Source organism: Lemur catta, chromosome 3 (assembly GCF_020740605.2).
Source record: "Lemur catta isolate mLemCat1 chromosome 3, mLemCat1.pri, whole genome shotgun sequence".
In the NCBI taxonomy this organism is placed as follows: Eukaryota; Metazoa; Chordata; class Mammalia; order Primates; family Lemuridae; genus Lemur; species Lemur catta.
Window position 1 is genome coordinate 91,932,554 of NC_059130.1, and position 26,061 is coordinate 91,958,614.

The 26,061-nt window shown below is 47.2% G+C and overlaps 1 protein-coding gene across 10 annotated transcripts in view; it reads left to right on the plus strand.

Moving 5' to 3' along the window:
• Positions 1-26,061, plus strand: part of MKNK1 (MAPK interacting serine/threonine kinase 1) — a 44,454-nt gene that overhangs the window by 9,274 nt on the left and 9,119 nt on the right. For 2 of the 10 annotated variants that reach the window (XM_045545496.1, XM_045545495.1), the window contains exons 2-8: positions 3,470-3,637; positions 12,277-12,378; positions 14,527-14,624; positions 17,572-17,651; positions 19,197-19,270; positions 21,836-21,970; positions 25,029-25,084. In XM_045545496.1, coding sequence (XP_045401452.1) covers positions 12,279-12,378; positions 14,527-14,624; positions 17,572-17,651; positions 19,197-19,270; positions 21,836-21,970; positions 25,029-25,084 — 543 coding nt within the window. In that variant the 5' untranslated portion in view covers positions 3,470-3,637; positions 12,277-12,278. Of the gene's footprint in view, positions 1-3,469; positions 3,638-3,820; positions 3,857-6,870; positions 7,009-9,970; positions 10,078-12,276; positions 12,379-14,521; positions 14,625-17,571; positions 17,652-19,196; positions 19,271-21,835; positions 21,971-25,028; positions 25,085-26,061 lie in introns of those variants that run through there. The other 8 variants (XR_006733874.1, XM_045545501.1, XM_045545497.1 and 5 more) reach the window with 7 other exon arrangements.

Below are 26,061 nucleotides of genomic sequence, written 5' to 3' on the forward strand. Positions count from 1 at the left end.
CAAGTCAGGGCCTTTAGGGTATCCATCACCCAAATAACGTACATTGTACCCGTTTACCAATTTCTCATCATCCTTCCCCCTCCCAACCCCTCACCCTTCAGAGTCTCCATTATCTGTCATTCCACTCTCTGTGTTCATGTGAACATAGTTTTCAGCACCCACTTATGAGTGAGAATATTTGATATTTGTCTTTCTGTGCCTGGCTTGTTTCACTTAAGATAATGACCTCCAGTTCCATCCATGTTGCTGCAAAAGACATGATTTTATCCTTTTTATAGCTGAATAGTGTTCCATTGTGTATATATACCACATTTTCTTTATCCATTTATCCTCTGATGGACACTTCTGTTGATTCCATATCTTTGCTGTTATGAATAGTGCTGCTATATACACGAGTACAGGTATCTTTTTGATACATCCATTTCTTTTCCTTTGGGTAGCTACTCAGTAGTGAGATTGCTGGATCAAATAGTAGCTCCATACTATTTTCCATAGAGGCTGTACTAATTTACATTCCTACCAACAGTGTATAAGAGTTCCCTTTTCTCTGCATCCTTGCCAACATCTGTTATCTTGGGGGGAGGTTTTGTGGGGTTTTTTTTTTCCTTTTTTTTTTTTAAGAGACAGAGTCTCACTCTGTTACCCATGTCACCCAGGCTGGAGTACAGTGATGTGATCATAGCTCACTGTAACCTTGAACTTCTGGGCTAACGTGATCCTCTTGCCTCAGCTTCCAGAGTAGTTAGGACTATAGGCCTATGCCACCACACCTGCTAATTTTTTTTTTCTTTTTTTTAGAGAGATGAGGTCTCATTATGTTGCCCATGCTGGTCCCAAACTCCTGGCCTCAAGTGATCCTCCTGCCTCAGCCTCTCAAAGTACTAGGATTACAGGCATGAGCCACCATGTCTGGCCTAATTCTAGAATTTTTGTTTGGTTTTTTCTTTAAAATCTATCTCCTTGGTAAAATTCTCACTCATATCCTGAATTGTTTTTCTGTTTTTTATATTGGTTTTCAGATTTCTCTTACATCTCCTTGACCTTCTTTAAAGTCAGTATTTTGAATTCTTTATCTGGAGTTTCAAGAATTTCTTTTTGTTTAAGATCTATTGCTGGAGAATTATAGTGTTCCTTTGGGAGTGTCACGTTTCCTTGCTTTTTCATGTTTCCTATGTCTTTAAGTTGATATCTGCACATCTGGTATAACAGTTGCTTCTTTATATTTTTTAATTTATTTTTTGGTGGGGGGGACTTTTTTCTGAAGATGTGTCTGTGATGTTGGTTAGGTAGGGCCCTTTGGCTTTGCTTTTGGATGCATGCAGTAGTGAAGTCTCCGTATGATTTCTTTGGATATAAACAGCGTTAGTGGTATCTGTGGTTTCCCCGGTGTATTATGTTGCAGTTATTAGTGGAGGCTGTGGTGAAGTTGTGCTGGGGAACTGGAATGCCAGATAGGCCCATCTTCAAGCTTCAGTGGTAGCGGTGATGGGCTAAGCATGCCTATCCTGTGCCCTGGGGTGCCATATGCTGGTTGGTGGTTCCAGGTGGGTCCAGGCAGGCTGATTCTTGGGCCTTGGAGTGGCTTTCTTGGGTGCCAGTTGTGGTAGTGGTAGACTGGGTGGGTGAATGGGCTTTTGAGCCCCTGGGCAGCCTGCGTGGCATAGACGATGGTGGTAGCAGTTGGTAGCGAAAAAAAAAAAAAATTAGCAGGTGTGGTGGCATAGGCCTATAGTCCTAACTACTCTGGAAGCTGAGGCTTTTCTGGGTCCCAAGTGCTGTGCACTGTTGTTGGCAATGGTCGCATTAGGCTGTGCAGGCCAACCTTCAGGCCAGCAGGTGGCACTTGCAGGTAGGAGCCATCTGAGGTGTTGGCAGTAGGGTGTTTAGGCCCAACCTCAGTCCCTGCTGGAGGAGTGCTTGGGTGTCCCATGTGGTGTAGTTTGTTGTGCAATCCCCAGGACCCCAGACCCCACTCTATGTCTCAGGCAGAGTGAAGCTGAGTGAAGCCGGACTGAATAGGCTTATGCTCAGGCCCCTCAGTGGTAAGTGCACACACCAGCTGGGACAGGTGGGGGCAGGGTTCCTGGCAGAATGTTCAGGTGAGGGGCGGCAGCCACTGCATGGAAGTCCTGCCACAGGATGGGGCTACCCCATTGGCCACAGTCCCCAGTCCTAGTGGGGCTTACTCCCCAGTCTTGTGTGTCACAGCCAACCCAGCTGACCCATAAGACACAGCAGTCCACACCTAGCCTGCAACTCAGCCCCAGGCCATAGGAGCCCCCGCCCCGCTAAAGACCAAGACTCCACAGCAATTCCCATCCCACTTAATTCCTGGGGCCAGTACCTGCTTCCCAGTACTGGCCACCACAGCCCATGCCACTCTCACTTCTCAGTCCTGGCTTTGGGAGCTCACCCCTTATTTGCGCCCCAGTTCTGCAAATGCCAGCCTGAGTTTCCCTAACACCTAGGGCTGGCACAGCTGGGTCCCAGGACAGCACAGCCTGTTGAAAGCTAGGATTGTGGCTTACACCTCACACCTATAATCCCAGCACTTTGGGAGGCTAAGGTGGGAGGATTACTTGAGGCCAAGATTTCAAGACCAGCTTGGGCAACATAGCAAGACCCCGTCTCTACAGAAAACAAAATAATTAGCTGGGCATGGTGGCATGCGCTTGTTGTCCCAGCTACTTGGAAGGCTGAGGCAGGAGGATTGCTTGAGTCCAGGAGTTCAAGGTTGCAGTGAGCTATGATTGCACCACTGGACTCCAGCCTGGGCAACATAGTGAGGCCCTATCTCTAAATAATAATAATAATAAGATAAAATAAAAATAATAAAATAAAAGCTAGGATTGTAAATGGCATCTTGCTGTAACCTGTTAGGTGTGAGAAAGGACATGGGACCCAGGGCAAGTTCCCTCCCTGGAGAGCAGTTCCTTCTCACAGTCTCCCAGCGGTTCCCCAAGTTAAATTCAGGCCTTGGGAGGGTCAAGGTGCTCTCCTATGGCCTGGACTGTATGATTCCTCAGTGGGGAAGTGGACTGCAGAAAGACTCTCTCACCCTCTCCCCATATTGGGGAGTCGCTCCCAGTGCCTGGCTGGTCCTGGCCAAACAGGCTATTTTCTTTCTCCTTCCTAGTTTTTGGTGTTTCTTTTTGCTTTTCTGTTGAACTCCCACATTACCTCTTGGATAATGAATTCAACATGTGATTTTCTGTGGTTCTTCCAAGTGGATGAGCCGTGCGTGAAATGCTTCTAGTCAGCCATGTTTACCAGTTTATTATAAAGCATATCACAGAGGATACAGAGGAAGGGACGCACAGCACAGGGCGAGGTATAAGGGAAGCGGCGTGCGGCTTCCATACCCCTTCTGGGCGCACCACCCTCCAGGCACCTCCACGCGTTCGGCTACCCGGAAGCTCTCTGAACTGAAGTCAGCATCTGATATCCTTTCTATTTCTGCTTTTTGAAGGTTTTCATGCCAGAGTCCAACAGAGAACTGAAGAACACTGGCTGCATACAGAAGCCATTGAGACACTTCTTGTACCTGGAAGATACCAACCTCCTGACAGGAACATTATTTCATTTGAAATTCCAAGTTTACAGAGGATCATTTCTCGAAATTTGGGAAAACCTATAGGTAAGGTTGGGTGTACATTTTACTTATCCCTTTAGATTACTTCAAATTGAAATGAACTGATATGGCCAGAGGAAGGGGTGGGTCAGAGGTTGTCTAAGCAGATCGTGGTTTTCAGTATTTAGTTGGACAGCTAGGCTGGCATGCCTATGAGTTACTTGGTAAGGAGGGACACATTTCTTCCAGATTAACATGGCAGAGGGCCGTAAGGAAAAGCATGCAGTAAGTAAAACATATTTATTTACTTTTAATTATAAAAGTAAAACAACTGGATCATAACAAAACAAAATAAAATACAACAGAAGTACAAAAAGTGAGATTCTTGCATCTGCCCAATCTCATTCTCCCCAAGTAACCATTGTTAATAATTTGGAATGTATCTTTTCTGGTTTTTTTAAAAACTTATATATGACATACATGATGACATTTTCAAGTGTTCCGTGCTACACTCTAACCCGAGGTTCCGTCGTGCCTGGCGGGTTGTGAATAACACCTCATTTGTAGATCTGGGTCGGACGAGGGCTGAGTGGGAATGGTTGCAGCCTGGTCTGTGAGTTTTCACAGTCCCATGCTGCTGCGTGTTACCCTTCTTCACGTGAAGCTCCCCCGTGGCACTACTGTCTACCCTGCTCCCCAGCCAGCTCCCCGTCCTGAGTGGTACTACTTCTTCAATGGTACTGCAGTTCTCATGGTTACCTGACTTTAGCTAATAAACACGTATTCATAAGTGTATATTGAGGCTCCCCCACCCCCCGCCCGCCCCGTGCCTGGCTCCATATTAGGCAGTGGAGATAGAGAAGAATTAGACATGCCCATCCCTTCAAGGAGAGTAGTGGTCTTTGCCCCTCTGCTCTTTCCAGTTGCTTGGCAGGACTGGCCCTAGTCCTTGCCTTGCCCCAGGCTGTTGCAGCAGCCTCACTTAGCCCCCCGTCTCTCTCCAGCCTCCAGTTGGTTGTGCACATCACAGCCAGTTTGATGGCCCCAAGGCACAGCTCTGGTTGTACCCAATCCCTCCCCATCGCCCAGAACAGTGGTTCACAAGTGTGCCCTGCAGAACCCAGGGCTCCCTGAAACCCTTTCAGGGGATCTGTGCAGTCAACACGATTTTCATAATAGTACTAAGATGTTATTTGTTGTTGGAAAGCAACTGTGGGTAGAACTGCTGGTGCCTTGGTCAAGGAAGTGGCCCTGAGTGTGCTAGTGGCCATTGAATTCTTCCCTGCGGTGCACTCATGGTTTTTTTAAAATGCCATTTTTGTTTCAGATTGTCCTTAATGAAGCAGCAAAAATTATTAATTTTATTGCATTTCAACCCTTGAGTACGCATCTTTTAAATATTCCGTGTGACAAAACGGAAGTGCTCATGAAGCACTTCTGCTGTGTGCCCAAGTACAGCGCCGTCTCATGGAGCAGCGCTTGTGGGATTGCTCAAACTGCAAGCTGAACTAGCCACTGGTTTCATTTGTACATGAAAGAATGACTAACTGTTGGGTGTTGAGTCTGGAAGTTAGACGGGGAGCACAGGTGGGGAGGGCCTCATAGGCCATGTTAATAAGCTTGGGGGAACTGACCACAGCCTGACTTTCCCAGTTTTATACGCACCAGTCCTCACTCAAATCCAGTCCTTCCCTCCTGCTTGCTGTATCTTCAGCACACAGTTCCTTTTCCCCTGTTATGTCCTTCCTCTGTCGTTCCTTCCACCAAGAGATGCAGTGACAGCTCTGAAGTGTGCTTGGGATACCAGAATCAGAACAGAGGGAGAAGATGGGCTGGAGTTGAAACCTTTTGCCTCTGGGATTTACACTCCCCAGCCCTGCTTGAGGCCTTTGTGGATCCCCTGCTGGCACCCTGGCAGTCCCATCCCGTCCCTGTCCCCCCGCCCCCTCCAGCCAGTTTCACTACAGCTGAGTGAGACACTGCCGTCTGCAGGATGCTGGCCAGCCTCACTCCACACAGGCCTCTTGGGGACAGAAGACCGTAGCCCGTGCAGCCTCACAGACAGACTGCCCTGTGAGTGAGCTGATTTTACAGATGACTCCTTTCATCTAGCATGTTAAATTTGACTCAGGCCTGGCACGGTGGCATGTGCCTGTGGTCCCAGCAACTCAGGAGGCTGAGGCAGGAGGAGTGCTTGAGGCTGCAGTGAGCTATGATTGTGTCTGTGAATAGCCACTGCACTCCAGCCTCGGCAACATAGCGCGAGACCAGCTTCTGTTTGAGTGTACCCTTTCCTTGTCCCTGCATCAGAAACCAAATCAAACAGTAGGTCAGGCAGAAGAATGTGGCCTTGTACCTGATACCAGAACTGCCGTGAAATAATGGGTTTTGGCTTGTAGCTCATGTTTCATAATATGATAAAACACAAAATACAAAGCAATCTCAGAGCAAGAAGAATTGTCTGATAAATTAGATTTTAGACGAATAGAATACTGATAATGTGGTAATAATGCCTTTGTATTTATGTAATATAGAATGGTGCTGCCCAACCTTTTGACATCACAGCACACACATAATACGGTTGTGCACACTTGAGTACCAGTAAGCGCGGGGACCGCAGGCCTGACAAGAGGAGCCGTAACTCATTCGCTGCACATCAGCAGGGAAGCGCTGTGCTCAGGTCTAGGAACGAGAGCATTCTCGTTGGCGCCTGGCTAACTTTTACTGGCTGCCCCCTTCTACCTCTCAGCCTTAATGTTTAAATACAGTATAATGGATAAAAGCTTGAATTACGAGCCGTGCTGTCTGGACTTAAATCCCAGCTCTGCCACTTACTAGCCACAGGGGCAAATCACTTAATCTCTTTGTACCTCGGTTTCTTCATCTGTAAAATCTGGGTAATAATTACATGGACCTCATAGAGTTGTGAAGATTAAATAAGTTAGTGCATGTAAAGTACCGTATTTGTTAGGTGTTCGGGACGTTGCTGGCGTGTGGTGAGTACCATGGATGTGCTGTGTGCTGTAACCGCTCCTGCTACTGCTCTTGCGGCTGCAAAGACGTGAACGTTCTGGGGTCAGGCTGCCCAGGCCCGTCCTCCTTGCTTCCTCCTCTGCCTCACATTTCTGAATTTGGCCACTTCCTTAAGAGTGCCTGTTACACTTCCTTTCCGTTCCTCGTTTTCTGTTCGTTTTCTCAGCTTTCTGTTTGCTTTGGAGCCTCAGCGAGCGCCTGCCTGAGCGGGCAGCCGAGTCAGTCGTTAGACCCCTCAGCCTGCCCTCACCGCTGTTTCTTCTCAGGAGAGCTCTTATGGCTGAGGAAATAGTCCTTCCCGGTGGGGAAGACCTTGAGGAGAACTCTGCAGTGGCTGAGAGAGGAGCGTGAGCTACGTTCGCAGGGTGGCGTTGGCTGGCACGGTCACGTCCTTAGTGGGGAAGGTGAGCATCTTTGTGTGGCACGGCAGATGTGAGGGCTGGGGGGTCCTCTATAGGCTCTGTCAAAATTTGGAGTATAGATCTGGTGACTTTGGGGTCAATGTGGCTCATAAGACTTTATTCAGAAATGACGGTTCTTTCAGAATATGGGCCTTGAGGTCCCTTCTGGGACAGCACCGTGGATGAGTCCCTGCATACTAGGAATATCTGCTGCTTTTGCAGCCCTGGGCAAGACTGCTCAGCCCTTCCTCCTCTGCTTGGGAGTCCCCTGGACCCCTCCCCATGCAGGAGCCAGGTCGCTTCTTGGATCTGTATCCTTAACACCTAGGATGCCTCCAGTACAATTAGCTCTCCTGGACAGGTTCTACTAGGAAACAAAAATTTGCATCCCTATTTTAATGGAGAAAACAAGATAAACTTATGCCTAGGAATAGAAACATTTGTTGTTACTGATGATAATGGGACTGCTCAGTGATCTGACTTGTCAACTTGAGCGATGAGCAGTGGCCCTCACCAGTCCTGCCACCCCCCCTGCAGGCCTCAGCCCTGGTCTTTCGTCGTCTGGAACACTCTCTGCTGGGTCCCGGCCTGGCCCATCCCACGCCTCCTCCAGGCAGCAGCATAGCTGTGTCTTCCAGCTGGGTTAGCATCCTCTCCTGCTCCACAGTACCTGGCGCTTCCCTGTCCCAGCACTCGTCCTACTGTGTTGAAGTTGTTTCACAGGTCAGCAGACTCAGATGCCATGAGGGCAGAGACCATGTCTCCTCTTGTATTCTCACTGTCTGGCACTGGACAGTCAGGAAGTGCCCAATAAGTACAGTGTTGTTGAATGAATAAGTCAGCGGTGCTTTCACATCTAGTTTATTATTTGATCCTCACGGCAGCCTTGTGATGTAGGCAGCTGGGGCCTTCCTCTTACCTCGCTGCGTGTGTAAGGAAACTGATCCTCAGAGACGCCGAGCAACCTACTGCTGTCCGTGCAGAGGAGCGAGCCCCTGGCCCCCAGGCTCGAGTGTTCAGTGCATTTGTTTGTTGTTTTTACAAAGTATTTCCTTTTAAAAAGATAAAAATAAAAATAGCATGCGTTGTTTTTCATGATTCTAAAATTAATATCTTCAGGGCACCAATGTTCCTTAAATGTTTTTTCATCGCTGAATGTTGTATTTCAATATAGCAAAATCTAGACACAATTTTAAAAGCTGTAATCAGATTCTAAATTCCAGTGCGTATTAGAGCAAGATTATCATGTATTTTATTAAAAAATAAAACTTAATTTAAACAATAATAGCATAAAAATAAATTTTACTATATATGATTTGGAGAATACTGAAAACTACAAAGCATAAAATAAAAACCATTTCTTCACACAGAGAAAACTACTCACTATAGATTAGAAATGGCCGTACTAGAAAGAGCAGCCTGGAGTTTGACTCCCAGTTAAACCACGAACTGGATGTTTGATGTGGAATAGGTTACTTAACCTACCGGCTACCTGCTCTGAGCCTGTTTCCTTACCTGAAATGTGCTAAAATATTTACCTTTTAGGATTATTATAAGAATTAGGGATAAAGTATGCAAAATACCCAGCATGGCACCAGCACATAGTTGGCTATCTTTAAAATTATAGTAGGGTTGACAGTTTTGTGTATGTCTGTCTAGTCTTTGTAGTCTATTGTGTGTTGCTATGTGTATGTACATACCTGTGCATATGCGTATGTTTTTGAAGCACATTTATATTAAGTATATCATTGGGTCTTACAGCAACCCTGTAAGAGGGACAGGGCAAGTGTATCTTTAAGCCTATTTTATAGATGAGGAAACTGAGACTCTAAGAGGCAAAGTAACTTGACCTTGGTGCTTTGTCTGGTGGTATCTGAACCAGGCCTCTTACCTTGGTCTGCTGATGCCAGCCCAGTGCCTTGCCAGTCAGCAGTGTGCCTCTTCTCCAAAGCCACTTCCACCAATATACAGACGTGGCGCACAGCCGGGCCCTGCCCAAGGGGAAGGCAAGGGCTGGGGGCAGCGGAAGTGCTGGTGCCTTCAGACCCAGGTGGGAGGATCCCCTGAAAACTGAAAAGAAGCACTCACTTCTTGCTCTAAAATAACAGACACACTACCCAATCCTACAGCAAGGACTAGACTTCTGATTGGAAAGTTAAGGGCCTTCTGTGTCATAGGCCTTTTTTGGAGGGGGAGTTTGTCAGGGAATTGATAGAATTCCTGAGCTGAATTCCTAGAACTGAACAGCCGTACTCCGTGTTGTCCACAGGGCAAAGGTATGCCCACATTTCTTTCAGCATGTGCACTTGGTACCTGAAGGGCCTGAGCAACATGCACTGCGCCTGACACTTAGTTTGTGCATCATTTCATTTCATTTCTATTTCAGTGCCCAGTTTCTGATGGCTGATATGTGACTGATACTGTGCCACAGCTTATAGGTAAGACAGAGATGAGCAGGGCACAGCCCTTAGGAACATGGGGGAGCACTCGAGGCCAAGTAAAACCAGTGCTCCTATGGAGCTGCTCACAGGGTATTTGGGAGCAGAGGGTGGGGCACCACTGCTAGTTCTGCTCAGTCGTACCCTCTGTTTGCACGGCGCCTGATTTCCAAAGGGTTTGCACAAACCTTAATTCATCTGGAGTTATCAGGAGCTGCAAAGGCATGGGGACTGTTGGGCTGGGTTTTGATGGCCGAGAGGAATTCCAAGGCCAAGGGACACAGGTGAGCCAAGGCGCAGCCTGCTGGTGGGGCCTCACGCCCTGAGGAAGCACTTCCCCAGTGAGTGCGCACGCCATGACTTAAGGTCCCACGGACCTGCTGGTGGTAGACTCTGTGGCCAGGCTCCAGATGGGGAACTGTCAACCCCTGGATGAGATTATGACACCACTTCCTTCCCCCCACGTAGACAGAGAAGTTAGGCATGTTTCTTTCACTTCAACATCTTCCTACATTTTTCCTTCCTAGTTTCAAAAACAGCTCTCCTTCAGCAAGTTCTGTTTCCGAGGAAAGTCTTAACCATTTGGCCCTTCTGGCGTAGCCTCTTCCACTGAAATCCATGCAGAATAGACCAGGTACTCTATCTTTTTGTGTGTGAAACCGTAAAATCTAATATTGAGTGTGTGGCGCTGCTCAGAGGTATGGTTCTTGCACAAGAGGCCGCCTCAGCCCTGCCGTGGTAAAAGCCAAGTATAAATTGTCGCTAACAGGGTTTTCTAGTTAGAGTCGTAAGTGTGTCTGAGCATCCCCTGTGAATGGTAACACCGCCAGCTCCCGTGCTGCTCCTGTGTGCTGCCTGCCTCGTGGCTGTTGTGCTTGTCCGTAGGCCTCCATCAGAGTGAAGGGGGAAGGAAGGAGAAGGAGCCGAAACCCAAATCTGTCTGCTCTGCTCTTGGCTTGCGGTGCTCATGAGAAAATAGGCGGTGACAGGGGTCACCCCTGGACTGCTCACAGGGTCGGGGCGAGGGGAACAGTGGTCCCTGCTCCTCAGCCTGCAGCCCTTGTGGCCAGCGCCCCCTCCCTGAGCTCCTGAAGATGAGTGACGCTGTTTTATTTCTGTAGAATTTCTCACTATGTTCAGTAAATGCATTTGTGCAGCCTTTTTCCTTTCAATTTACCTTGGCGAGGGTGGGTGTTCTGATGCTTAAGTGCTGATGGTTAAGTTTAATTCTTTGAATTCGTAGGGTGTTGCAGTCCTCAGATATTTCTGGTGCTTAAAACTGGTCGCTAGAGTAATATTTTGAGATCCTCTGTGGATTCCTTTTATCTGTGTGTTTATCTGTTCTCTAAAGTATATTTGAAAATCCACTGTCATCAGGTCCCCAAAATGGAAGGAAGACTGTGCCTAAATGGAGCTGGCAGACTCTGGGCTGTGTAACCGTGCTTTCTGGACTGTGGCGCTGGACAGTGCCCTTCTGTGTGCTTTCTCCTGCCGGCTGTTTGCACTTGCCTCTGAACAGCACATGAACGTGCATCAGCACTAATCAGTCTTCCTAACAGACTTGCCATTTCTCTGGTCGTGTTCAGCCGGATCCTCTGAGAAGAGAGTGGGCCTTTCCCTTCAATGGGCAAAGAGCCAGTTTCCATTTTAAAATCTCTCAGAAAAAAGGAAAAATACCCAACAACCCAGAGCCTGTGTTTATTGAAGGTTGGTCTAAAAGTCTCTCACATCATATGCCCCACCAGTGCTCGAGTGCCTCTATTTTAGAAGGATGTAAAGGTTTAATCACCCTGGTGGGGATTTAGACCCAGAGACTTCAGAGAAATCTTATTATTTCTAACTGCAGGCAAAGAGTATTAAGGCTCCACTCTGGATCAGGGGCATGACATGTTCTATAAGTAATTTATCTTTAACAGGGGAAGGCCCATGCCAGAGTGTCTTAGAAACAGGACAATGATTGGGCACTGGCTCACCGTTCTTCCTTTTCTCCTTCCCTGTCTCTGTGTCCTGCTTATTCTTTCTGTCCTGACCCATCTGTCCAATGTCTAAATGCCTGCCTCACAAATCCTCCCTTTAAGACGGGGAGCCAGGTGCTTGCCAGCGAGAGATAATAATGTTTTTGCAGTAAGTGACCTCATCCAGCAGCCTGGCGTAGAACTGTCAGCTGCAGACTTCCTTATGGGCCCTACCTGCAGCCCTTCCAATCCAGCAGCTGGGGAGGAGGGAGAGGATGCTGTGCACTCTGCATGCACGCAAGTCTGTGCTCTTAGACTGGAAGTCATTTGGGGCTATTTTCAATCCCATCCCAAGCCCTATTGTTACCTCCACAGAGGCAGTCTCCACTGAAGGCTTTTTGCACCCCTGTGCACAGCCAGGGTTGCTACTGAGCCTATGATTTTTTTCTGCATGGCCCCTACTTCCACCCTCCTTCCTGCCCAGCTCCCTGGGTCCTGCCTTTCTGGCACCGAGACCGGAGGATGTCCGGGACGGGGTTCTGCCTGTGGATTCATTGTTCTGAGTGGGAAATATGGTTTGACTGGTGGCAGATCTAAATCCGTGTGCCAGTGAGCTTGGTTAAAGCAGCCTTCTGCTGTCCTCTTTTAATCTAGCCTGCCTGTCTGAGCTCCTTCCCTCAGTTAATGATCTCCTATAATGGTTTTGCCTTTAGTTTTGCCTCCTGGGTCAAAACAAATCAATAGTCTTCACAGATATTTAAAAACCATCAGTGTAAAGCTCCTGGGTCCCTCCATCCACTACCTTTTTTTCCTTCTGGGTAAATTTATAGCTTGATCAGTACAGTGATGTTTCCTTTATATCTCCTCTTATCTCCCAGAGATGGGCAGCAGCGAGCCCCTTCCCATCGCAGAGGGTGACAAGAGGAAGAAGAAGAAGCGGAAGGCCCGGGCCACTGACTCCTCGCCAGGAAAGTTTGAAGGTCGTTCACACAACCCTCCTAGACCTGGGCCCGTGGCTCCCAAGCCTGGGAGGAATGTCCCCGTAGCCCATACATCCAGACCCACAAGAGGGACTATCTTAGAGCCAGCTCGTGGTTACCTGTGTGACAGGGAGGAAAGATGGGGTGAGGGAGTTTGTGTGCAAGAGAGTGACAGAAAAGGTGGGAAGGCTCTCAGATGATGCCACGGCATCCTTCGAGTGGCTCGAGCACCTCGTCAGTGGGCTGCAAGACCAATCTATCCGAGTTGTAGATGGAGTGAGATGCCTGTGGTGTTCCAGCTGCTTGTCAGATGTGACTCTTCCCTCAGCTGTTCCTGGAGGGGCTGCCGAGGGGTAGAGCAACCATGAAAGAGGAGAGAGACACATCAAGGCCATGGCTGCAGGGGAGACGTCAGTCTCCTAGAAGCAGAGGATTTGCCTCTCAGAGACTGCAGCTACTTGTGCTGTGTTTGAGTCCACTTTAAGGAGTGCATGTTGTGTTCAGAGGACACACTGTTGTGTCAAGAGACATTTTTGGACACTCTACATGCGAGGCACTAGGCTAGTCCTATTATCGCTGGGCATGTGATGGGTGAAGTGAGTCACTGGACACGTCTACAAAGGACCAAAAAGATCAGTAGCTGCTTCTAGGAGTAACACATCCCCTCTATCTGTTTTGTTTCTTTCGTTGTGAGACCCGAAATAGCTTCCCTTCGTGGTCCCTCTTTGCAGCCTTGCAGGCACGGTAGTGAGTTGGTTGTTTTGTAGGTGGTTCTAATAACAAGCTCTTTATGAGTCAGGAGTATTGGACCTCCAGCCACCTACCTATTCGATATGCATAAAGAGCTAATGCCCAGGTGTGCACTGTGGGAGAAGTGTGCCATTTAAGTTTCTCACAGTGTGCCACAGTGTTCTATGAACAGCGGCAAGACCAAAAACCATGATGGAACCAAGAAGGTGCTTGTGCAGAGCATCTTGTTTGCCTTTAACTCAAACAGTAGATGTGTATATGGTGGGGGGAGAGATAAGTCCCAAGGGCTTTAGAATAGTTTTTGGATCAACAGGTCTTTTGCTCTTTCATCGAACACAAGAGAGTATTTCCTGTTATTTAAGGATCACTTGTGCAACAGCAGGACTTCTGACTAAGAGTGATAAAATCTAATGCCATGGTTTACAAGTCTTCTGCTCAGTCTGTGGGTTTAAACTCGAGGCTGCCTCAAGAACAGTCTGCAGAGTGGAGGCGGAGGGAGGACGGGTCAGCTCGGCAAGGGCCGTGATGGAGGCGTGGCTTCCTTTGGAAGGGGCTCGAAGAGCTGTGCTGTTTGTGAGCTTGGGCAGGTCACCTAAATGTTCTCTCAAGCCAGGCCTGTTACTCTGTTAGAACCACTATGACTCAGTACCGCAAAAACCTCAAACCTTCGCATTCCTACTTCTGTCTCTTATTTCCTGTGGGTGACTTCTGGAAACTTCTCAGAAACCTCCAATGATCTCCATTGTATGTGGTATAAAATAGAATGGTGTTTTATTCCCCTTGGTATCACCAATGCTTAGCACAGAGCTTGGCACATAGTAGGTGCTTAGCAAATGAGTCAATGAATGATGTTCATTCAAATTACACCCCTTCTATGAGGATCCTCCAGATTCCCTGAACAGATTTAACCTCTTCTTTCCCCTGCTTTCTTTTTCTTTTCTTTTTTTTCTTTTTTTGTTTTTACTATACCTTGCCCCTCTGTGAGAGTACTTGCCAGTGCCTGGTTTATTCTGGGGTCACTTGTGTCTGTGTCTGTCTTCCCCACTCGGCTGTGACCATTAGAGGGGAGGGACTATATTTTATCCCTCACTCTGTCTCTGGGATGCTCTCTAGCACACAGTAGGTGCTCAGGAAGCATGTGCCGAATCGAAACAGTTCACTGGCCTCATCTCTAAAATGGGAACAGGATGTCTTCTGTGTGGTCTTGTTGAAAAACTGAGTGCTGAGGTGACAGAGAAGGCCATACGTCTTCCTCGTCACTGAGAATTGCAGCCTCAGCAGGTGGCTGCTCTGCCTGTGTCGTCTGACTGAGGAAGCCGAGTGACAGCCACTCCTCTTCCCATCTGAGCTTGCAGTGGGTGACTCATCCCCTTATCCCTCTCACCCATTTCGCCCCAGATGTGTACAAGCTGACCTCTGAATTGCTCGGAGAGGGAGCCTACGCCAAAGTTCAAGGTGCCGTGAGCCTGCAGAATGGCAAAGAGTATGCTGTCAAAGTGAGTGTCTCCCCTGCACGCCAGACTTCCCTTTGCATGCAGTCATTCCTAGCTTATCCCAAGCCAAATAAATTTCATATTCCATTAGAATGGGAGCTCCAAAGCTGTATTCACTGGATTCAGATCTTGGTTTCTCTACTTACTCACTTGCTTGCTTTGTTACCTTGGGCACGTTACTTAACCTCTCTGTCCTTCAGTTGCCTCATCGGTAAAATGGGTGTAATGATAGAACCTATATAGAATTGTCATGAGGATTAAATAAGTTAATATGTGTAAAGTGCTTAGAACAATGCCTGGCTCATAGTAAGCCGCTTATTCTGACAAACGAAGTCACCTTCAGGGAGTGGACAACAAGCTTTGGAATTAGAAGGGCAACCTGAATTTCTGTTTTGACAAACTATTACTATTTGGCTTAGGGCAAGTCACTGAGCCTCCTTAAGCCTCAGTTCCTACAGCTCTAAATGGTGATACACCTGCCCTTTCTGCCTCATAAAGGTAGTTATGAAGATAAAAATAAAAATGCACCGGTATAGATAGAAACACTTTACCAAGTGCAAAATCCTATACAAGTGATATGCATTATCATGAGAATGAGGATTAAAAACTAGAGTGACTGAGCCCTCAGCTTTGGGGCAGGAGAAGGGGCTTCCAGCCTCATCGCAGCCTTTAATGTGCTGCATGACCTTGGAGTGGCTCATTTTACCCCTCTGCTTCCATTTACCCGCCCCATGTGCAAGGAGGCCTGGATCTAGAACATAGTTCTCAAAATTTAGTCCATGAGCCGGCAGCATCAGCATCACCTGGAAACTTGTTAGAAGTACAAGTTATCTGGCCCTAGCCCAGACTCACTGAGTCAGAAACTAGGGGTGGGCCCAGCAATATGACTTTTAACAATGATACTCACTAAACATTGAGAGCCACTGACATAGATAGGGTGGTTTTAAACTTTAGTGTGTATCACAATCACCTGGGGAGCTAATGAAGCCCAGAGATCCAGCTTTCTCGATATAAATTAGGCTGGGTCTTTATAGTTTCACCAAGTCCCCAGGTGATTCTAATACCCACCAGAGTTTGAGGACCACTGATCTAGAGAAAGGGTCTTATTAGATCCAAGGGGGCAATTCAGGCTTATTTCAGATCATCCACCTGAGCCACCAGGGCTAAGCACGGCCCGGAACAGGAAAGCCCAGACAAGGTGCCTCCGGAAAGAAATGTTTTCTCTTCTTCTAACAGCTTCCCACAGTCCCAGCTATGGATTACAAAGGAGAACACTCCTGCTAAGCCATGTTCCTTTTTTCTGGAGTATTGTTTCACATGGTAACAAAAGAGCTATCTCAATTTCTTTTTGGAAACAGATCAGTATAAATTACAAATAATTTTTTTAGAAATAGGCCAAAGTGTGGTAAAAACCACAAAATCATAAATTGATTTTCAAAGGTTTGAATGCATTTATGGGTGACAGGGATCGCAGGGTTGGATCGCAGGAGGAAAACCTGGCCCTCTAGCCGTGCCCCACTGGCATCTTTGGGCCACCATTGGACCCTGTCTTGGCAATTCTTTGGTGTCAGCAGTTGTGCCCGTGTCCCGTGTCTCCCCTGTCCTTTGAAAGCTCCCTAGAGGTGGGTTGCTTCTCCTAGTGTGGCTCTGGGTCCCTTGTCTTGTCATAGTTTTCCCTGCAGGCACCCAGCTGATGAATCCTAGAGCCTCGGGGTTGGAATGGAATTTCAAGATAATCTGATCCTGAATTTCCTCTGTGGCTCCCCAAACAGTTGTCCATGTTCTGCTCCCCCATCTTTAGTAGCGAGAGTCCATTATCTCCTCAGAGAAAACTGTGCTGGAAAGCTTGCCTGCCAGAAAGTTCTTCCTGACTTTGATCTGAAATGCTTGGTGAATGAAGCTGAATAGCTTGGAGTTGAACAGCTTCTGTTCTACAGCACTCCACTTCTCTGCACGGAAAACGGGCCCACGGTGGTTTGCTAACAGATGCAGACTTATTTAGAAAATTATAGCTGGTCATGAGTGGTTGTGCTACAACATACTGGAGAAGTTTGAAGTGTTCTGCATAGCAGTGTCTGAATGAAGGAGCAGGATGCCATCATCTGTGCTGCTACTTTGCCTGTGTGAGCTGCAAGGCAGCGCCTTGCTCACAGGCTCCATCTGCAACAGTCTGGGACTCTGGATGGGTCCAGAGAGGTTTTGGAGGCAACCAGTCCCTGCATAAATCACCTGCTCATCTGTTGGCTTATCCGTTCCTCCAGTCAAGCACCTCCATCAGTCAAGGTATAGGTGCGGAGAGGAGCAGTGCACAGTATCACGGGAGAGATAAAGCCTCTAGGTGCTCCAGGAAGCTGTTCAGGGGCTAGGCAGGTATAGGGGAGCAGGGGTTTTGGAATCAGCCTCATGCTGTGGGCAAATGTTTCACACCTTCCTGTCTTTTGATGTTGTTGTAAAGGTTAACTGAGCTTATGTAAATAAATTACTTAACATAGTGCCTGCCAAAGAGTAAGTTCTCAGAAGAGGAAGAATGTGCTTCTGCTGGGGGGAGTTGCAGAGGCAGCGTCTCTGTGGAAAGATCCTTCCACAGAGCTGGTAAATGCTCACCCTCATGTCAGAAAGAGATGCCTTGGGAGTCGGAGCTAAGTAGGGACGGCTCTTTGTCTTGCTGGCTGCCTCAGTCTCCCTGGGCAGCTGGGGGCAGCAGCCTCACACTCTTCCTTGGTGTTGTGCTTGGCCAGAGTCTAACGGGCTCAGCTGGCTGGGAAGCCCTGGGGCCAGTCTATTGTTTTGCTGACAGAGCCACAGTGCCTGTGTCACCAAGGCCTACTCCAGACTTCTGCTCCAAACTGGATTTGGACCGGATGTGGCTTTGCATCTCCCAGAGTGCTCCTGGCGAGGGGCTGTTTTGAAGTCAGGTGGGTGTACAAGACGGATTTTATTCTTCCCACAGATCATTGAAAAACAAGCAGGGCACAGTCGGAGCAGGGTATTTCGAGAGGTGGAGACACTCTATCAGTGTCAAGGAAACAAGTGAGTATAGCGTGGGGTTACTTGCTGCTTCTCTGGGGGATGCTTGGCTGCAAAAGAGGAGGTTATTTCTTACCATCTCCTGACCCCAGCAGTTAGTGCTCATGCATGTTCCCTCCACCCGCAAGAGCCTCCTGCCATCCCTCAGTGAGAGGGAGAGGAGGGCAGCAGTAACAGCGAAGGTGCTTCTCTGAAATACTGGAATGTCAGCAATTTAGGCAAGTTAGAAGAGTGACAATCTGAATCAGTGGCTGTTGGGGAAAAGATGGGGTAGTCTTTCTTTCAAGTACCTGTGGGAACTAGGCTGAGCGTTGCATGGTCAAATCTTTAGGGACCTGCTTCAATACTGAGACGAGGATGAGGCACACTGTGAAGAATATTTGCTGCTGTTTTCTGTTCCCAGCGTATCTGCGTATGTGCAGATACCACTAAGGTCCTGAAACCTGTCTGACACTCCTTGATAACTGGGCCAAGGTAATCTCTAGCCCGGCTTGGTCTGCCCACCACCAGCTCCAAATGAGTGGCTCTCCCACTGTGGCTTTAAATCAGGGTCACCTCCAAGACTCCACTTCCCCCTCTCTCTTCCTCCATGGCAGGGTCAGCAGGGAGCCAGTGGCCTGGTATTGATGGCTTTGTCATTAAGCTTGCGGGATGGGGCTGCTGTTGATTTAACTCCAGGCACTGCCTCTACAGTCTTTCAAATTAGGCCATTTTGCCCATCTTATTTGGACGCCTTCACACTAGTAAAAGCCTGGTATCTCCCAAAGTGGTCAGCATTTTTTTATGAGGGACAGGTTTTTATTTTCAGCCCTACAGCTTCTTAGTTCAGCATTAGAGACTCTACTTGGTTTATTTTGTTCTTTAAAAGGAAAAAAGCCCCCAACACCTCCGATATCCAGGCTGGTGGCTTCCCTGCTGAGCTACAAGACGACCTTGTTGGCAGAGCACTGAAATACTCAGGCAGACAGAGAGTGCTCACCGGGGAAGGCCACAAGTGCTACGGTGGCCAGGAACGCGGCCGTTTCATTAAGCAGCGCTTAGCAGTTAGGGTCTAGCGGTGCCCACGTTAGGCCCCAAGTCTATTTGACAGATGTTTCCATTTTCTCCAGGCAATGTAAATACTGCCCCGTGATTTATGGGCAAGAGGGAGGGCAAGTAATTATTTGCTGCTTGCCTCCAGGACACACACCTACTATTCAGTGTTATTAGCCGCAATTGCTTCCAGTCGGCTGCAGATTTTATTCAGTTTAATGTGACCGGGACTTTTTTATAACTCTACCTAGTGGGTTTTAGGGCTGGGGTTTGACAGCACGGACTTGGTGAAAACACCAGAGACTAAACATTATGGAAAGATAAGGTGACCTGAATCTTGCTAACACCATTGGCTGCTTCCACACGTGGGTCTTTAATAAGCATTCTGATTTCAAGTTGATTTCTGCCCCGCTACAGGGCGTTGTATATTTTTTTCATTGTATATTTGTAAGTAGACTTTAATATATAATACCATTTCCCCCCCTTTTCCCTCTCCTCCTATTTTCCCTATTTAAGGAACATTTTGGAGCTGATTGAGTTCTTTGAAGATGACACAAGGTTTTACTTGGTCTTTGAGAAATTGCAAGGAGGTACTTACTGTCGAATATGTGTTTGGACTTCTGATTAAGATGCAGGGTGGTGATCATCCATCATGAATCCCAGAGACTTCTAAAACGAGTCAAGCTAATAAAAAGGATGAAGGACTTAAAAACTGCCCTTGATTTGGGAGAAGAGAGGCCGGAGGGAAGGATGATAATTAGCATTTTGCAGAGCTTAGAATGTCACCTGTGTGGGCATTTTATAAATGCCTTTTCATTATAATAGGAGTCATATATAGATACATTTAGTCATCAATTTATCAATCCCCTGTTTTGACACATTCACCATTTAACTAAATTAATTATGGGATGGAAGCTCTCAAATACACTGTGAAGTCTAGAAGAGCTAAAATGGAGGAGAGGAGAGTCCCATTGTTTGGGACACAGACACAGGATGGAGGGGGAGGCCTGAGAATGTACCATCCTTCAAATGGAAGGGTGCCACCCCCCACACACACAATCACTGGGTGTATATTTAAGTTGCTTTTCTGACATAATGAAGAGGATAGAAGGCAAGGCAGAGAGTAACATTCTACATACTTCTAAGACAGCCCCCAGCATACCCAACTGTTTTAATCATACTAACAGCTGACATTGAACCCTTAGTGCCTGCCGGGCACTGTGCTAAGTATTCCACATGAATTATCTCACTGACTCTTCACAGTAATCCCATGGGTTAGGTGCTCTCAATATCCCTATTTTGCAGATGAGAGTTTGGAAGAGGTTAAGTGACTTGCCCAAGGTCACATGGCTGGTAAGTGATAGAGCCCTTTCCCTCCCTGTCACTCCCCCAACCCTAGGACACATTTGCAAGGTAAATGTTGCAGGGATGTCTGAGCTGAGTGGAGGGCCACATGGAAGGGCTTGTTTTAGGAACCAACACAGGCCAGGCGCAGTGGCTCATGCCTTTAGCCCCAGCTACTAGTGAGTCTGAGGTAGGAGGATTGCTTGAGCCCAGGAGTTAGAGGCTGTGGTGAGCTGTGATCATGCCACTGCACTCCAGCCTGGGCAACAGAGCAAGACTCCATCTCTTAAAAAAATGTCAAATAAATTAGTTAAATTTTTTTTTAAAAAAAGGAAGAAACCAACACAGCTAAACTGAAGTCTAGCTCCATCACTTACCAGCCACGTGACCTTAGGCAAGTCACTTAACCTCTTCCAAACTCTCATCTGCAAAATAGGGATATTGAGAGCACCTAACTCATGGGGTTGCTGTGAAGATTCAGTGAGATAATTGATGTGGAATACTTAGCACAGTGCCCAGCAGGCACTAAGGTTCAGTCAGTGTCAGCTGTTAGTATGATTAAAACAGTTGGGTATGCTGGGGGCTGTCTCAGAAATATGAAGAATGTCACTCTCTGCCTTTCCTTTTAACAAATTTGGAAACAAGTCTCACTACAGCAGAGCAAGCTAGGGCCTAGTCAGGAGCCAGTTTTCTGGGAATGTTCCCTAGCGTGTTGGAATCCTTTGATCGTTTCATCTGGCAAGTGAAAGATCCTTGGCAATCCTTCCCCTTCTTTTCTCATCCCCTCCCTTTGCCAAAAAAAAAAAAAAAAACACATAATAAGTAAAAATGTGCCATTTTTAAGACACAGAGATGATGCCTTCAGCTGAGAAATCCTGACTTCCTGTAGTGAGTGTAGACCACATGATGCCAAGCCACATATTCACACCTGTGTCTGCCCCACGCTGCCCAGCAACCCAGGACTGGCTGTCACTTACTCGTTTGAAATGCTAGATGCAGCTGGGGTCCTCTGTGGCCGTATCACTTAGCATAGTTATGCTGAGGCCAGACCCAGGGGGTAAAGAGAATGTGGTTGGCTCAGGACAGTCTGTCCCCTCAGCAGTCGGGTCACAAGCCCTGCCGAGGGGAGTCTGCACGGACTCGGGCCTAGCTGTACTGAGCCCGGGTCCTCACTTCACCACCTCCTGGCCTGTGAGTTGGGCGAGTTGCGTAACCATTTTTGGCCTCAGGTTCCCCGTCTATAAAATGGGGATGATTATCTACCCATTTTGTATAATTGCAGTGAGAATAAGACAATTTATTTAAAGAGTATTGCATAGTGCTTGGCACTAATTACTCAATAAATGTTAGCCATTGCCAACAAAATAATAATAAATGGGAAAGTTCAGAGCAAAAAGCAGTTGTTCCCCTTTTTCCAGACCTTTACATATCAGGCAAGGGTGTGGCATTTCCATTTGAAGGCCGTGCTCTTTTTTGGGTCTGAGATTAGGCGGGGAGGAGAAAATGTTCCTACAGAGAGGCCCTGTCAGCTCCACGTGCATTCACTTTTAGTTCCTTTTTGATTCTAGAAGCCCAATCAGCCCAAGTGGCGTTAATATTTTTTGGCCATATAAATAGCTGTTCTCTCTCCCTTCTGAGTCCCTCATAGACAGATGCAGAAGCTAGCAGTACAGTTCTGTTCAACAGACATGTGTTGGTACCTCCTCTGCACATGTGTTGCTGGACATTTAGTGATGAGTAAGCCTATGTCCCCACCCCAAGCTTGTGAAAACTTGGCCTCTAAGAAGTTATGCTTACTAAAGCCTGGAAAGGCATTCTTCCTTGTTCCCTCTGCTTCCCAGGCTCCATCCTCGCCCACATCCAGAAGCGGAAGCACTTCAATGAGCGAGAAGCCAGCCGAGTGGTGCGGGATGTTGCTGCTGCCCTTGACTTCCTGCATACCAAAGGTGACCCAAGCCGTGGCCTTGGTGGGTGGCTTGGGCTGGCCAGCCTCTGGGTACCAAGCGAGGGGGCAGCCAGGCAGAGGGCTTGTCCAGGCAGTGGTGACGTGAACATGCTCACCCACAACAGGGGCGGGGACGGCAGTACAGGCCGCTTCTCGGCATCTGCTGTGGGTGGAGGGTAGATGGTAGAGCTATTAAGCGGGATAGGGATACAGGAGAAAGAGCAGGGAGGAAAAAGAATAAATTTCACATTGAACAAGGTATGCTTGAGTGTGTGTATATGTGACTGTGAACATGAATGATGCTCCTTTTCTTTTCCTGGTGAAGAATATAAAGCTCATACATAATACAACCATTCTAGTGTAAATATATCAGTGTTACTCCTTCTAGTCTTTTGAAATACATCACCTGTATCTCTCTTTTCAAAACTGGAATGATGGGATATATGTAGTTTTATATATCTTGTTCACAGGAAATGAAAAATGCATTTTTCTATTAATATGTAAGTTTGAGATATCTGTTGAACATCACAATGGTAACTAGCAGGCTGCCTTTGTTTGAATTACACTTTGGTTTACGGTCCCTTTCCTAGGACTGATTATTCAAGAACTTTTGTAGTGAATTAAATCTTTTTGTGAATTATATGTTTTTGTATTTCCGTAAATGTTTGACTGTTACATAATTTTTAAAAATTCACCTAACTGTGGCACTATGGGAAAATCCTTTCTTCCTGCTGTGTGTTCCCTTAGTGCTCACGCCTGCCCGTGTGAGAACTGAGAGAGAGTGACGTCATCCACAGTGGCTAACACGTGGATAGCACTCGTTAGGGGCTAGGCACTATTCTAAGCCTTTTATAGGTACGAATTTGTTTACGTAACCATGTGTGTCTTACGTACTGTACATGTAAGTGTAGATGGAGCATGGTTCCTGGCACATAGTAGTTCTTCAACAAGTGTTATTTCCTCCATCCTCATCCCCCACCAGGCAGAAAGCATTTTTATTCCTAAGTGGGGGGAGCAAATAATTGGTGACTTAGGTGTACTCCCGTTGTGGATATTGGCAGCAACACTGGTGCGTGCTCAGGACCAATCGCAGGCATGCCGCTCACACGTCCCACTCAGGGCCAGCATCCCGTGCATACTGGCCTGGCTTGTGCGGGGGCTGGGGGGTGGGGTTCAGGTTCATTGACCCACCTCCCTTCCTCCGGTAGCTGAAAGAGATCTGTGTGCTGACAGTGCCCGTGCTGGGGCCCTGACTTGCACCTAGGATGGAAACTCCTAGAAGGGGGAGTCTGGCCCTTCCGCAGCATGATGAATAGCAGCAGTTGTGTTTCTGAAAGCTGGGATGCATGTAGGTAACACCTGCCTGACAAAGATTTACAACTGCTCCCCAAGCTGCCTCCGTAGATTGCAAAACTGGGTCACGCTTTTTACAAGATCCATACCTTGGAGGGGGTGGTAAAGGCGGTTTTATTTTTTATTTATTTATTTATTTATTTACAAGAATGCAGTAAAGGGAACAGAGGCTGGTGGTGTCTTAGGGGGTCTGAAGTGCTTGTTAACATCTAGCTGGCCGGCTGCCCATGTGACTAGAAGTTGGAGGGGATGAAAAACGATTTCCAGCTGAACTTGGCTGTTTTCTAAATAACTTCACACTGGGAAGATGAATTGGGCAAGAATGGGTCAGGCCTGAAACAAGTTCCATACTTTTAAATACTGGACACACTGCAGCTTAACCTCTGGGAAATGAACCGGAGCGGCTGGATGGCCGGTGTGCTCACACAGCAGACCCATTATTACCGCCGGGCTCTCTGAGTGCTCAGGCTGCGGGACAGCTGGGCCACGGGCACCTATTTGGAGAGTAAGGCTCCGTGCGCGCCTCGTGATCCTTCTGTGGGAGCACTTGCTGTAATGGAAAATATCTTTCACTTTTAGTGTGGTGAGCTGCAGCCCGACTCAATTTGTGCAGCCTGGACTGAGTTGCTCTGGGTTCTCATTCAATTAGGTGACTGATGAAGTTACTTAGCTCGCTGGAGCTCAGGTTTTTCCTCTCTAGTGAGGTGCCTCAGGTGGGCAGGGCTGGGCCTTTGCCATCCAGTAGGGAATCCGAGGGCCGCAGGACAAGGTGATCATCGAGGGAATTCTCGAGAAGCAGAGTCTGCTTCTCCTCATCACCCAGGAACCCTCTGCGGCTTTGCAGTACTTCCAAGCGGTAGCTGTTTGACTGGCTCAGCCTCCCAGCTCCTCTGTCTCTGTACTATGCATGCTACGGAAGGAAAGAGGAAAGGGAGGTTTCCGTGTCCTCCACCATGGCCCCTGTGACTTGGTTCTTTGTCCCTTTCTTTGGTTAGAAGGAGGTTCTCCCCCAGCTGCCCTCCTGGCCAGGTCAGCAGGTTAAAAGCTCACCCCTCCTGGGCTAGGCTGCTGTTTCCAGTCTCCTTCAGGACACCTGGCCAAAGTGCAGGGGAGTCATCTCTTAAAAACAGCACCCTCGGGCCAAAGCAGGCCTTGCTCCGCTGCTGGCAGGGCTGCCTGGGGCGTGCAGAGCAGGGGAAGAGGCAACCGGACAAGCTCTGGGAGATCTGGTAACTAACACTGACTCCTTTGAACATTCAAGGAGTCGCATTGAAGAAATATTTTTTTTAATTGGCCACACAAGAAGAAATGAGGTAGAGCAGTCTAAGCCCCCTGAGATGCTCTTAAACAAGGCACTAATTATTTCTGCATTGTTGTCCCAAGCATTGCCATCTGCAGAGCTCTCCGCTGTGCTTTGCGTTAGGCTTTCTTGTTCTTGGTGGTCACTGCAGTGCCGAAAGGTAGGCTGGCCGGGATTCATTTAGCTCTTCTTATCCCTGCCAGACTTTAAAGCCTCTGCTTCAGAAGAACTTGCTTTTGGTTTGTGTCTCTCGTTACTTCTGCCTCCTTCAGCTCGTTGATTTTTTAATGTACCATAATTGGGAATTAATCTGCAAACAATAGCATTTGGAAAAAATTAATTGTGTGTGGAATGTTTGATAATTATGTGCATATATTAACCATTTCTTTGCTCTTTGTCATTTCAGGCATTGCTCATCGTGATCTGAAGCCAGAAAACATATTGTGTGAATCTCCAGAAAAGGTACTTAGGGCCTGATTTGGGACGTTACAGTTTATACTGATCTGGGAAGCCACCCTTGCTTTCCATATAGATTGTTAGCCATGCTCATGGCCTCGGGTACCAACTTGGACTAAAGAGAATATTATAATACCTAATATGGAATGTTTCTACGATCCAAGTGGCATTAATCCTTGTCCCTTCTGTGCTCTTCATCATCAGTGTGATTGGCTTAAGTCAGAGTTTGCATTAATAGAATGTGAGACCCGCACAAAATTAATATTTTCTAGTCCAATGCACCTATCTTTAGAGCAGTTGATGTGAGTCATAAACAACTCAATCTTATGCGGAGCAGATCTCTACCTATAAATGGTATTTGTGTTATGGTATGTACCAGATGGTATCCACCACTGGAAGTAATAATTAGGAACAAGTTCTTGAAAAGGACTTCTGTTTCCATTTTTATTTCCAAAGATGCCCATAAAGAAAACATTTATGCTCAGTGTTGAACAAATTCTACCTATTTTACATGTTGCCTTAACTCAATCTACTAGTAAATAGAAGTATTTGCAATTCCATTAGTGTATGAATCTGACAAATTCTGTGTTTACAGGAGGGATTTAGGCCCAGGTTTTGTTGGGACCCATGTTCACAGCTCTGCATGTGTGTACACATGTATGTATGCAAGAGCATGCGTGTCTTGGTCTGGATGAAGCTATGGCTCATAAATAAGGGATGCCTGTGAGTAAATATGTGAATCCACCTGCTACTCACACTCTTTTGTGGGGAATAATAATGGATTAGCTCAAATAAGATCATGTGACTTCCTGTCACTCGTCTAGCGTAGAGCTTTATAATTTATCATTATTACTATTAATAATTACATTTAACGTGTCTTGAGTGCTTATATTATGCCAAGCACTTATTTAGTAATTTAAAGGTATTGTGTGAAGTAGATACTATTATTATCTTCATTTCATGGATGAGGACACTGAAGCTCA